Source organism: Cotesia typhae, unplaced genomic scaffold (assembly GCF_013202065.1).
Source record: "Cotesia typhae breed Kobodo isofemale line unplaced genomic scaffold, CoteBio_Ctyphae contig_22, whole genome shotgun sequence".
Classification (NCBI taxonomy): domain Eukaryota; kingdom Metazoa; phylum Arthropoda; class Insecta; order Hymenoptera; family Braconidae; genus Cotesia; species Cotesia typhae.
Genome location: NW_027423728.1, coordinates 5,154,123 through 5,168,039, shown reverse-complemented (window position 1 = coordinate 5,168,039; position 13,917 = coordinate 5,154,123). Strand labels below are relative to the sequence as shown.

Genomic DNA, 13,917 nt, shown 5'->3' with positions numbered 1-13,917 from the left:
CATGTGGGTACTCAAAAGAAAGCTCTTTTGAGACCCACATGCAGAGACAATAGTCTAATAAAGTAAAATTTTGTTTATTAATAGTTCACAAGTCACGGCAGTCACATAGTGACTGCAAGGTTGCTAGTAGTACATTATTTAAACTTTTCCCTATGAAAAGGTTGGCATAACGAGCGAAGCGTGTGCGTCACACACGAGCGCGAAAGCCTCATTTACTGGGTTCATATATTAAGTAATATAATTAATTAACGTAACACAATATTATGATAAAAAGAAAACAATTAGGTAGAGAATGATAAAATAAAACAACGAAAATATTCAATAATGAAAAATATTTTTTTTTTTTAGCATAATTAACCATTCGTTTTATTCCCACGTCACGTTGTAATATGATCATTCGTTCTTTAATCACAATATTGTACAAAATATTGACATGGGTCTTTTGTTTTTAATGAAAAACTCAGAAAAGTAATGTCACAGGTAAAAGTGAATGATACCATTGATATTAATGATAAAATAATAAAATTCCAGAGACGACAAACAAAAAGCAAAACTTGTGAAATAAAGAAATAGTTACAGTTGAATTTAAATTCAACATTAATAAAACAATATTAATGAATAATATTAATGCGTCAAAAGTTTGTAATAATTCTAACACTAATAATAAAACTATCCGTGTGAAATAATCTAAAAGTTATAACATACTTATAAATATAAATATATGTACATGAACGAAAATAGGAGTCCAATCGACGGTAGTAACCGTGAAACTCGGCTCATTTAAATGCTAATGAGCGACAGAACTTGTCCGGGTTCACCAATTGGTGATACTCGACACAACGTGCACTTGACGCTAAAACTCTCAGTTAGCTAAAACTTTTGTGCTCTCTATATGCACCTTGCTTTTCAACATCGATCTGATGACTGGTTTTTAGCATCCATTTTCTTGATATATCTATATGGAAGAGGAGGTGAGTATTTGTGCGCGGGAGTAAGTAGCATGTGGTGCATTAAAGTGCACTCGGATAAAGCAAAAAGCCCTTTGACGCTTTTCAATGATGCTTTATTAATATATAGCTTTTTTTGCCTCGGGGACTGCGTCACGTGACTTCAGCGTCGGGGTTATAGTTATAATTTATGATATGTACCTATTGCACGGAACAAGGAAATATTTATCGTGGAATGAATCTTAAGACTATTGAAAGCTCATTCAGCAATATTCGAGTCTTTCAATTTATACTTATTCTTACTATACTTTACTACTTAACTCTCACGATAGGGGTTTTATTTTTATACTTCTTTTATTCGTTCATTTTTTTATCATTGCTGTGCTTTTTATATATTTTTTGGTCTGTTCAAATTTTTTTTTTTAAATAACTTTGTGATTTTTCGACCAATCGATTCAAGACCACCTAAAAACTATTTTTGATTAAAAAAAAAAAATTGTCGAAAATTTTTTCAGTTGACAAAATTTGAAAAAATTCAAATTTTTGAGAAAATTGACTGAAATTTTATTTTTAAATAACTTTTGATTTTTTTTTACTGTCGATGGCTTAATTAAACTTAAAATTGTAACTGACGAATTGAGAACATTGATTTTTGTAATGCAATTAGTCCTATATTACATTTTACGTCAATTACTATGAATAATGAATTTGATAAGTAAACTTTAACATTTGACACACTGAACTTTTTCGAGCTAATAATAGTAGCCCTAAAAAATAAACTTTTATGATATTAAAAAAAAAAATGAAATTTTTATAAATGGAAGCGTGGAAAATAAAACTTATAAATTATAACTTTAGAAAATTAAACTCTCTACAATTTACGTTTTCGATTTGAGTGCTTGCAATGGAGTTATTGACAAACCAATGAGCTTGAAACCTTTTTATGCTTTTTTAGAGGATCCGTTTGTTTGCAATTTGGTCGGATATTTTTTCAAGTGAAAATAAAAAAACTATTAATCATTCAAATTCATCTAACTGAAAAGTTCAAATTTTCAACTGTTTTAAAGTTTAGATTTTGTGAATAATAAAGAACTCAAATAATATTGAAGCTATTTATTTTATCTCAAAAGTAGATCAAAACTTTAAAAAGTATCATTAAAAATTTAAAATTATAGTTTGTAATTTTTTTCTCGCCAAATCAATCGAACACTTATGAATATAAATTCAAACTTCTCGATAGAATTCAACGAGAGTGCGGTAATAAATATTTACAGCAAGTACGCGCTGCGCTTCTCTATAAACCTTCCCAGCTCTTAATTGATAAGTAATGAGACCCTGCAAAGTGCTAAATTTATATTAATCCAAAGCGGCTCTTCGATAGATCGATAGGCATTAAGTGGGTCGAATCGGAATCGCCGTACGGATTTAACGGTTAGTTTGGTTTAATACAAAAGTGAACTGTAAAAGTTGAAGGCCAGCACGGAAATAGAAAAGAATAGTTCGAATTCAAAGGGTACATTCGGCGTGTAACAATGTATTTAATTGAAACTAGCTGCACTTTAGCTATGCGTTCCGTCTATATTTATATAGTTTTTCGTCCAAGTTTTTATTCGCAACGCTAAATTTTATTTATTCTCCTTTTGTTTTTCAGATTTTACACATTACCCGTCTCCATTATTTGTATTATAAAGCAATTTTTTAGTAGCGCCAGAGGGAAAAAGTTATAAACACATATCGTCATTTTTTTTTTTTTTTTCGACATGATTTTAATAAATATATTTTTTCATGGGCGAAAACTTTTTGTTACTTTTGAATATTATTCAGCTGTCAACTGAATATCGTTTGGTCTTCGCTCCAATGTGCAATAGAATCGTGCAAATAAATGTTTACATGAAATGCAAATTCCAACGATCTTTTATATTGTTTGTGTCAACTTTAAAAAAAATCGATTACATATATTTGATATGTTGAAATTGACTCTAAATTTTGTCATAGTTTTTCGTTATTTGTATTGCATGTCTTTATCGGTTGATTAATTCTTAAGATATCACACGAGAAGAAAAAATTACAGACATACGAAATTTTTTCCAAAAAAAGTCACAATAATTTTTTGGAGCCATGAAACGTCGAAATGTAATTAAAACTCAATTTTCTCAATAGGACTCAAGTTAGTCAATAACTTTTCAATTTTTTTTCTAATTTATAATTTTTTAAAGCATAAGGTTAAAAAGATTGAAATTCGATCATTTTAATAATCCATCATCATTAATACGACTTGAAATCGACGAGAATAATGGCCGTTGATGGAAAGCAAAGCTCAACTTATTCTTTAAATAACAACGAGCAAAGTAAAAACTGTCAATAGCACGTTTATTTCAATTCAGCTCGATCGACTACAGAGAGAAAGCACTTGTTTTCTGTTGTTATAAAAAACGGAAATAATCAGCAGAATGAACTATGAACTCGATCGAATCAGGAAATATTCCTTTTTCTCTCAATATACTTTTAATAAGAGAGTGTTGGTTCAATTAACGCGATCGAGTATCTATCCACCCACACGAACATGTATGTGATCACTCATTTTGACGAATGAGAGACTGAGGAGTATCAAGTTTTTTCTTTAAAAAAAAGACAGGAATTTACTTCAGTAAATTTTAATTAGGAAATAAAAATACTTTGATAATACACAACATTTCTCTAATATTGTAACATTAGATAATATTGTTCTTAACTAATTGTTGATTGATAGATAGTTGATAAAGATTGGGAAAAATATTTGTCGTAGGATGCAACAGTAAGATAATAAAACAAAAAACCCAAGGATACTTAATCCATTCACGTACAATAATATTTTCAAATTTAGACTGAAAGGTTTAGTTTCAAATGAGCGACGGCAAATTCTAAAGAGAAAACTATTTCAAAGAAAAGTGAATCTTGAATCAAGAGTATATCATCTTCGTGAGATACAATCAAATTTGCCTTTAAAAACACAATTCTCAAAAACTAATCGCAATTTCATCTTTGTCTAAGAAATTTATACTTTTGGTTTAAGAACAAGCTTCTTCAATTAGAATACCAAAAAAAATTTTTTTTAAACTGTGAACATTTTTTGCCTTATCTTTGACGTTTATTCCTTCATTAAAGAATACCTTAAAGCAATGGTACAGAGTTTCAAGGAAAATATTTTTCTTAAACCAAGTATTTTTTTTCATTCAGTCTACATTACCTCGAAGTTCGATTTTTGCCTTGGTAATGCCAGTAATTATCATATAAAATTATGATGATAAAGTGTAATCGGAGCGTGATAAATGGCATGTAGAAAGCAACCATTATTCATGTGGGTAGTTTGTAACTCGCAGGAAGCAAGAAACAGGGAATAGAGAAGAGCTTGCTCCTAGTACAGAAGCTAGAAGCTCACTGGAGCCGTACTAGTAAATGGGAAGGAGTGACATAAGCGTTCGCAAACTGGCAACATAACGCAGATGGAAAAAGTGAAGACCATAATGTGGGATCATGCCTCAAGTTTATTGTTTATGGGCACTCGTAAGTTGGCAGTGCGGGTCGCGTTGCCCGGCACTTAGTGGAACAATCAGGGCTACTTGTTTAGCCAGCTCGCGCTCATGGATTTTGTGGTCACGGAACTGGAACCTGACCAATGCTCATGAATACACATTAATGCCAGTCCAACGAGGCATCCAACCATCCCCATATCGTGTCGCAGTTGCGGTTTATGGTCTAAAGTGGGTATATATTCGGGTTATACCTGATTCTACTATCTATAGCTGCTATTGGTAGTAAGTAAAAGCTTCTGCCCTTATGGTACTAAACTTATCCCTGCTCAGTTTCGGTTGAGATAGTTGTGACATTTTTATCCAGTTCCGTTTTTTCTTACTTATTTTGTCTTTTCTGTTAAACTCATACTGCACTCATAAAATGATTTCTTCCAATAACAAAAGACGAAATTACAGAACAATATTTTGTAACAAATAAGTTTACTTATTGTCATTAAATCGATATTATTTTAAAAAAATGAGCCCAGTTACAATAACAAACCAGTTTGTGATACCGCTACATCAATCTGTTGTCTTAACAACAATCATTTTGTTGGAATAACAGTATCTGTTTGTTGTTACCAATTTCAGTGTAAAAAATTGAAGTAATTTTTCTCCACATTCACTCCCATCGTTCTCTTACTTATTTTGTCTTTTTCGTTAAACTAATCCTGTACTGAGGTACACAAAGACAAGAATAAAGCTGTGCTTTTACTTCGTCAGGGCATTATAACTCAGCCGCCGAACGGTATCTGCCGATCCAATAAACAAATAAATAAATAACTTGGTTTTATTTTGTTTTTGTGTCGTATAAATTTAAAGTTGTCGCTTCCTCTTATTCTAGGTAGGGTTCATTCAATATTTTTAAGACTTGCCTCAGTTTACTCCTCTTTCAATTTAAATTATCTCTTCGATCTTAATACACTTTTTTATCCAAGTGAGTTATTCTCGTTTAATTCAATTAAGGCTCCGAATATACCATTAGTATGGCTATTTCTTTATAATTGACTCCCCATTTTGCTGAGCTCATTTTTGCTAGGAGATACTGGTTTGGTTTCCAGCTAATTCAAATTGTCATTTTGCAAAATTTGAAAATTTTGAATTCTTTCAACTGATTAAGGACAACATACTTATGAAATTACTTTATCTAAGCTTTAATTTATCACAGAAATTGAATCTTGAATCAATGAACTCTAACTTTTTAATGAACACAATAATTCTATCGAATTTTACTCCAATTAAGGGCAACCAATTCGATTGTATCGACTAAAAACTCAATTTTGAATTTATTTGCATTTGTTATCAACCGGATGTACAAAAGTCTTACTCCAAGAATTTAGAAACCAAGAGAATAAATTATTGAAGCAAGACAACTCTTTTTTCGATTTCAATAAAGTTGATTTTTTTTGTCAGTGTATGAAAAATTTTAAAGGTTAAAATGGTAATAAACAATAAATTTACTAAGATTCCTTCAAATCGATCGAAAATTTCAGGTCATGTATTCAAAAGTCTTTCTCCCATTGAATCATTATTAGGCCGATTAAGGGTTCGCTGGCACAGTAAGCTCAAGATGATGTGTAGTAACGACAGAGCAGTTGAGCCCTGCTGAAAATAAATAATTTTAAAAACAACGACGATAACAATAAATAAAATTTTTAATATCACCCCAGTAAGTTGTTTAAGATGTGCTTAAATATAAGAGCCGGAAATTAAAAATATTAATTATATTTATATTTTCTTAAGTTAGTTGAATTAATAAGCAGTTAGTTTTAATTGGAATAGGAGTTTTTTTTTTTTTTTTTTTTTTTTTTTTATTATTGAACGTCTTTCTCAGTTGTAAATCTCGTTATTTTGTTCAGCAAGCAACTTGAATATCGTATTAATACCTACACAACTTCCAAGAATATTAAAATGAAAAAAAAGAAAGTAATAAAATGAATTTAATTTAAATAGTCATTTCTATTTTTTTCCAGTAAAAATAAAACTGAATACACTCTTTTTATTATTTTTTTCATGTTTGGTCTCTGTTTATCAGAAAACGTGTTCAATAGTGTGAATGCCTCCGAGTATCATGCTGTTTGTTGTTCCTGAAAAAGGACAAGCTGAAAAAAAGTTGAATAAATTTTCTTGCTTTCGTGAATGCTGACAGAGTTTTTGCCTTTTATGTCTTCTATTCGAATGAACCCAAGTGCATCTTTTCTTCGCTCATTTTTCGATCCTCTTGTGCTTGTGTGAGAGGAAAACGGAAAGTATGAAGGCACTTCCTCTGCGAGTTTGTACCGGTACGCGGAAAATATACTTTATGTTCTAACATAGAGCATCTGTCACTTAAAAAATGGACTTCTTAAAATGTTAGACGAAAGCTGAATATATGAGACCCCTGAATGCAAAGGAGTGCCAGCTATCCATTAATTTGACCCTTTTTTCTTTGCTTCCGCAGTTTTATTTTCCGCGGCCGCAGATGGACTTAACAAATCACTGGTTCGAATGAAAACTAGATTTACTCGGCTTCATCAGCACGTAAATCCACTTCCTTTCCTCCTTCCGGTTGAAAAAAGTAAATCATTTTTTCTTCCTTTCGCTCTCTGTTCTTTTATTTCATCTTCGCGAATTTAAAATTTATTTTTTCCTTTTTTCTGGTAATACTGTCGATAACGAATAAAACAAGAGTAAAACTTACTTCTTTTACTGGATATTAAAGTTGATTTCACTAGACGGAAATGACAGAGAGTAGAAAGCTTAAAAAAATCAATGATTCACAAACATAAATTTTTTATTTATATTGTTAGAATTCATCTCTGTGAAGGAAAATCCAAAACTACAAGAGTTGTGTTAACCATATTAATTTCGATAAAACATTTTAATTATTGATTTTAAATACTTAAGATTTTTAAACTATTTAGTGTTTATAAAAAAAAAATACAAATTTTCAAAAGTTCATTTTTCTTCAATCATCAAACCATTTTTTTTTTCATTGCGCGATTTCTATTCTATTTATAAACTCCAGAGAATTTCCGTCCAAAATATACAATCCACAATTCAGTAGCAATTGTGCAGACTTATATTTATTACCAAAGACAATTTGTCTAGGATATTTCCAGCGTAATTTTTCTTAACAATTATTTGTTTGTTTTTATCTGAGTTCTCAATACGGTGTCTGGCTGTCTAGTCTATTTCGGTCCTATTCTATTTCGAAAAAGATACTTTCACATGTTCCAATTGGAGGATCTCCAAACGCGACTTTTTAACAGGATTTGCACACAAGTACACCCTGCCCTGAAAGTAATTCATGAAACTTTTATTTTATCTATTCTCTTCCATCCGTATTGTCCTCTACTTCGTCTCTTTTATTTTAACATTCAGAATAATTAAGATTTCATTTCCCAAACTCTCATTCTCACGTTAAATTACAAACAACTTCTCCGCTACACCTGACAATCTATTTTTAATGCATTTTAAACTCCTCAGTTTCAATGCCTTTATGTCTGGAATAAGACCATTGAATTACCATTTTTTTTATTTTATCTTTAAACTTTTTCCTTTATAATTCATTAAATAATAGATTTTGTAATTTTTTTGCATTACGCTGTAAATCGATTACATTTTTTTCATCGGATGTTTCACTGATAAAATCAATAATGATATTAGTAACCATTTTTGCTGTAATTTTATATTACGTGGGAGTCCCTTGAGTGACATCATACGCAGGAGTTCAATTCCCGGCGAAAGTAAAATTTATGTCGCTGAGGGGAGATCCAATTAAAAGTGTTATCTCATATTTTAAATATTTGTTTTAAGAAAATTGTTTTCATTTTTTCGGAAACAATAAACTTTTTGTTTTGCAAATAGTTGAAAAAATTATATCAAAAAAGTTGGTCAGTATACAAATTTTTAATAATTTCTAATAAAAAAAAGGCAAACCCTTTTCTCATAAAAGCAAGTTCTAACATTTTGAATCTTCTGAAACTTAACCTTAAGACTTCTAAGAGATTCTTAGTAAAGTTAGATCTCATTCTAGTACTAGTTTATTGTATTGTCTTAGAGATTCCAATATAAGCCCAAGAATCCAAGATGTTTACACGAAACAAGATCTTTATTCAAGTTTTCGTAAGTTTGCCACTTTGGACGGTTAATTGAAAATTTTACTTTGACTTTTACTTCTGTCTTAATTACTACTTAGTGAGTCTCGAAGTTTGTAAAAAATTTTACGGAGTAAAAAATAAAATTTTTGAAGTAGAAATAAGAATGTTTAGATCGAATTGTAATAAAATCGTAAGTTATTCTTACTGTTTTTTTTTTTTTGTTTTAACCCGGCTCAAAAAAATCTTTGAAATCAAAATTTTTGATTTTCCCCCTGTGGTCCTAACTTAAAATTATTCTTATTAAAATTTTAAAACTTTTAATTATTTTTACAAATAAAAAAATACTTTGATTACAATTGAAAATAATTGTCAAATTGACCAACTCAAACAATTTAACTAGCGCGTAGAATGAATACACAAATATAGATAATGCCCCTTAAATAAGTAATCCCGAGCTTATTATCCGCTGTTCCCGGAGCTTAACTAAAGCTTAAAATATTTCTCACTGTTGAATCAAATTACAAGAACAATGATAATAATAGTCTAACTAATATTTATTTAACCAAGAAACGGGAAAAAAACACAAAGCTTCATACTCATAAACTTTGATTTATCTTTTTCTTTATCGACCCACTACAGCGGCTAATTATTATTTATTACCATGATCTCAGTGTTGTACAAACTTTGGAAAAAAACCGAGATTTATTACAGTACATCTCTACTTACATTATTTTCTAGTGTGACCTGATTAGAAAAATGCAATATTTGTACACTAAGCTGGAAAATTTTTCACGCACTATTGTCTTTCAAAATAAAAATTAATTAACCATTAAGATATATTAGATTATTTACACTATTCATAATATTCAAAATTTACCTAAAAAGAAGCAAATAATATTTCCTTTTCTATTCTCCATTTTAAAAGTAAGACAGTCGTTTTATTGATAGTCGATCAGAGACCGACATAAAACATTCCCGTCTCCAGAGATATTTCTCGGCTCGTTGAGTTTATTCCCCAGGAGTTAATTTAATTTAAAAGTTTATATTTAAAACAATAAATCGACTTACTGCAAAAATATAACTGTTTAATTTAGTCTTTTATTCTTACATTTCTACCATTAAATATTTGTTTTTGTTTGTAAACTCGAATTACAGTTGTCTATTTTATCTTTGTGCTTAGATAAAATTTTTTATCGTTTAGAAATATTTACGACGAATAAATATTAAGGTTATAAATTATTAATGTCTCTTGAGTAAATTTAACAGCGGAAATTTGATATTATTTATTAATAAAAAAAATCAACTTTATTTCCGAAGGAAGAAATACCGACGAAGATAATTTTTTTTTTCATGGGAAAAAAATATATTGCGATGTATAAGGATACTTGTAAATAAAAAAAGGCTTTATTGACTCGGCGAGTGCTCGTGCTCTTTTTTTTAGCAAGGGCTTCAATGAAACCGGTATTATCTTCAAAGATTAAATCGCATTGGAAAATTTTACTCTGACATAAAAGCCCGAGAAACTCATATAGAAATTTATTTTTTAATTGAAAGTTACTCGGATTAACTGAAGATACTCTAATTGAAGATAAAGGAATGAATTTAAAGGTACACCAGTTTTGAGTTTGCCTGTTGTCGAATTTATCGCGAATATAATAAATGGAACTGAAAATTTTACAGACTAACAGTTTCGATATAGGTAACGAAAGACAAGCAAATATGAATGTCCCGTTAATTTTTCACATGATTTCCCCATGGTATCAAACGCTAATTTTTATAAAAACAAACCCCGAGGTAAAAAAATTTTTCACATGTTTTATTATTTTTAGATATAGCATTGAATGGTGATGAACTTTGCCTGTGTTTCGATCGAAGAAAAATTTTTTTAAATCATGATAAAGAAAAATTATTCTCTTATGTGAGGGGTGTCACATAAAACATTTGAGCAGTCTGAAGAAATTGAATTTTCAAAGTTTTCAGATGTGAAGTAAAAACCTAAGATTGAATTTTCTACGGTATTACTTTTGACGCAACGTAAACACGAGTTGAAAAAAAAAAAAAAAAGTGCTATAACATTGTTTAGATAAAATTACGTGTACGAAAAGTTTGTTAAAGACTAACTTCCTCGATTTTATTTGTTTAACTATAAAGAACAACTTGCGGAGAAGAACCGAACTTCTAGTGATAGGAAACGTGTAAATATATACGTATATATGAACGAGTTCTAATCATGTATAACTTTATTCTGCAAATTAACCCGACAAGTTAATCTAAAAGCCGAAAATAACTCAAGTGTTTTTGCATATTTTGACTCAGTTAACTTCAATCTACTTCATGGATCATTAAAATTTTAATTCATCGTACCGAAGCTCTTTAGGCGATACCAAAATATCGCCAACCTTCTGTAATAAATTTGCTTTTAATGGCATATTATTATTATTATTATTATTATTATTATTATTATTATTATTATTATTATTATTATTATTATTATTATTATTATTATTATTATTATTATTATTATTATTATTATTATTATTATTATTATTATTATATTAATGACCATTTTGTCTATAATTGAGTTATCAATAATAATGAAGTTTTATTATTTTCGAATAAATTTATTGGAATTTTATGACCGCTATTTGAAACGTTTATATTGGGTGGTAAATATCATTTATTATAAAAATGTATCTAAATGAAAAATTAATTTTTATTAAAATTTTATTGAAGTAGAAAAGTTCTTTGACCGAAAAATTTTTCTTAGTTTAAATAAATTTAATTTAATTCAAGAATTTTCTCACTTGATTCAAGATGATCAAATTCTTTGAAGATAATCTTAGTTCTAGAATTTCTCTCTTGAATCAAATAAATTTTTTTATCAATGCATTGTTATTTTTTTTTTTTCGCTTTGTAAATTCGTCAATTGAATTTCGAATTTGAGGATAAACCCCGCGAGCTTAATCAAAGTACAGGCTTATGATTGGAATAAATATCTAGATATTATGGAGTTTACTTCTCTGGAAAAACGGGATGTTTTTCAAGTAATAAATCATCCGCTTACTGAGCACAAAAGAAGACTTAATTTCGCGGCTGTCATTCTTAAAACCCCGCTTGATTTAGATCCGATCGAGTTGCCGAATTCAAACGAAATATATCAAGATGATTTTGTTACTTTTTACTTTAAAGGCGATTTCAAAAAGGGTAAGTTTATTATCCTCAAAATTTATTAAGAATCTGTGAATTAATTTTTTATAAAATTGACAATAACAAAAAAAACTTTTAGGTAGCCGAAGCTTCAACCAATTTTGTACCGGAATAGTTTCAGATAAATTTTGTCACGACTCACATTTTAATTTATCCGGGAAAAATATGTTCTGCGCTGCAAGAGACATTCAGTTCGTCTGCAGAGTAACAAGCAATTTTAAAATATTTAAAAGTTCAATTAATTTCCACTGAATAATTTATAAAATTAATTACAGGACAGTCTGGCCAGCCCATTGCTGTCACCGAAAGAACGGTCACTACCTAAAAGGACTTTTAATTGAGGGACGTAAATGCACGTCGACCTTTTTCAACACTACCAATTTGTCAATTTGGATAACAATCATCGAAAAGTTGATCAGCTAATTTAGATGTTAATAAAAATTGTAATTTTTCAATAAAAATTCATAAGAAAAATAAAACGAATTTTTACTTATAAATTGAAAATAAACTTTATCTCAGAATCTCGAGGTTTGTTTTATTTGAAATAGGTTGTTACGTACGTATCTTTCCCCGGGGAATAGTAACCCAATTCGGATTTAATGCTAAGATGAATATATATGTTAACAGAAATAAAAATACCTAATGCATTATTCACAGAATTCTTTCCAAGAATTTTTCAATAATCTCAATGATAAGCATGTTTTGCGTTTATTGGTTTGATACTTGTTTTATTTTTTTACAATTTTTTTTGTTTTATTTATTATTTATTATTTACTGCGAAGAAAGAAAATTTTATTTAAAAAAGATAATAATAATTTTTCTATCAGGAATGTGAACAAGATAGCGTTGGCTTTATTTCAATAATTTACTCTCTTGATTTTTGAATTCTTGGAGTAAGTTCTTTGTATCTACGGTAGATAACTACTACGACTCAGTCTAATAAGAGTATGTTGTCTTCAGTTGATAAGATACATTTTTTTTTAACTAATAACAAATTCTCGGAGACTGAAAAAAATTTAATTATTTTTTGCGGAAAAAAAAAAATATTTTTTTTAAGTTGAAGTTGAATTATTTTCATAATTATTGTGTGAATATTTGATTACTTATTACTTATTACTAAGCGATAAATTATCATACTGATTGAATGTGTAATGTTATATATATGTATGTATATTAATAATAATGAATTGAAATATGATGAGCAAATAATACAATTTGATTGTATGCTTGTTTGTTTTGCAGTTGTATGCGGAGTTGGCGCAGATGTGGCTTATCATCGACACATCATGGGTTATTACGTTACGTGAGGATAATTCAACATGCACTTGTAAATCGATTCATGCACTATCCACTTCCAGTTTGTCAAATACATTAACCGGAAAATAAATAAAATAATACATGACTTTTCAGTAAAATTAATAGTTTTAAGAAGAAACAAATTACTTTTTTTTTAAATAAATTTATGCTAATTCTCATTGAATAAAAGTAATATTTTGTTTTTGAATTGATAATTGTTCAATTTTAACATCTGATTCTTTCTCGTATAAAAAATCGGAAAACTGACATTGTGAAACATTTTCTTTATAAATTGTTCTGTTTTAAGACAGATTTTAAATAATTCAGAATTTTTCTTGAAAACATTTAATCAATAATTTAATTATTAACGGTAATAAATATAACTGGATCGAATTTCCAACAACAATTATATTTTAGATTATTAAAAACTATTATCTGTTACCGATATTATTATTATTGTATTATACAAAGTTTAAACTTGTAGATATATATCATGCTTACATAAGAACGTAATAAGATTACCAGATTTTTTATCGTGCACTGTAATCGCCTTACTAGATTTGTCTTACATATCGTGGGTTATTTATTTTCAGAGTGGCGTCTGCTATGATTTTCTTCCTCGAGATTACCTGGGCTATCACGCTCTTCGTACAGATATGTTTTAGGTACGTGCATTGCATGTCACGTTATCTAAGAATGCTCAAAAATTTTATAACCCTTGAGAAGATGAAGTATACTTCTTTTCATGAATATTTATATCTCCAAAAAATTTATAGTTTGAAAATTTCATTAGTATTTAAAAAAAAAAATTTGGAAAGTTCAAAAGTGCACGAC

At 29.0% G+C, this 13,917-nt stretch overlaps 2 protein-coding genes and 1 long non-coding RNA gene across 4 annotated transcripts in view; 2 read left to right on the top strand and 1 right to left on the bottom strand.

Moving 5' to 3' along the window:
• Window positions 1-9,649, bottom strand: part of LOC141524506 (uncharacterized) — a 29,992-nt gene extending 20,343 nt beyond the window's left edge. Inside the window, exon 1 of the long non-coding RNA XR_012478713.1 lies at window positions 9,458-9,649. This is a non-coding gene — a long non-coding RNA (uncharacterized LOC141524506). The remainder of the gene's footprint in view (window positions 1-9,457) is intronic.
• The window catches only part of LOC141524503 (uncharacterized), a 36,114-nt gene that overhangs the window by 18,035 nt on the left and 4,162 nt on the right, over window positions 1-13,917 (top strand). The window contains exons 2-3 of the mRNA XM_074238444.1: window positions 13,030-13,090; window positions 13,677-13,748. Of these exons, the coding sequence (XP_074094545.1) occupies window positions 13,030-13,090; window positions 13,677-13,748 (133 nt within the window). The remainder of the gene's footprint in view (window positions 1-13,029; window positions 13,091-13,676; window positions 13,749-13,917) is intronic.
• Window positions 10,616-12,253, top strand: LOC141524504 (uncharacterized). 2 transcript variants are annotated; one of them, XM_074238445.1, is made up of 4 exons: window positions 10,616-10,984; window positions 11,581-11,784; window positions 11,867-11,991; window positions 12,063-12,253. In XM_074238445.1, the coding sequence occupies exons 2-4, from the start codon at window positions 11,586-11,588 to the stop codon at window positions 12,126-12,128; spliced, it is 390 nt and encodes a 129-aa protein (XP_074094546.1). In that variant the 5' UTR covers window positions 10,616-10,984; window positions 11,581-11,585; the 3' UTR covers window positions 12,129-12,253. The 2 variants fall into 2 exon arrangements, with proteins under 2 accessions (XP_074094546.1, XP_074094547.1); XM_074238446.1 differs by having other exon boundaries at window positions 11,525-11,784.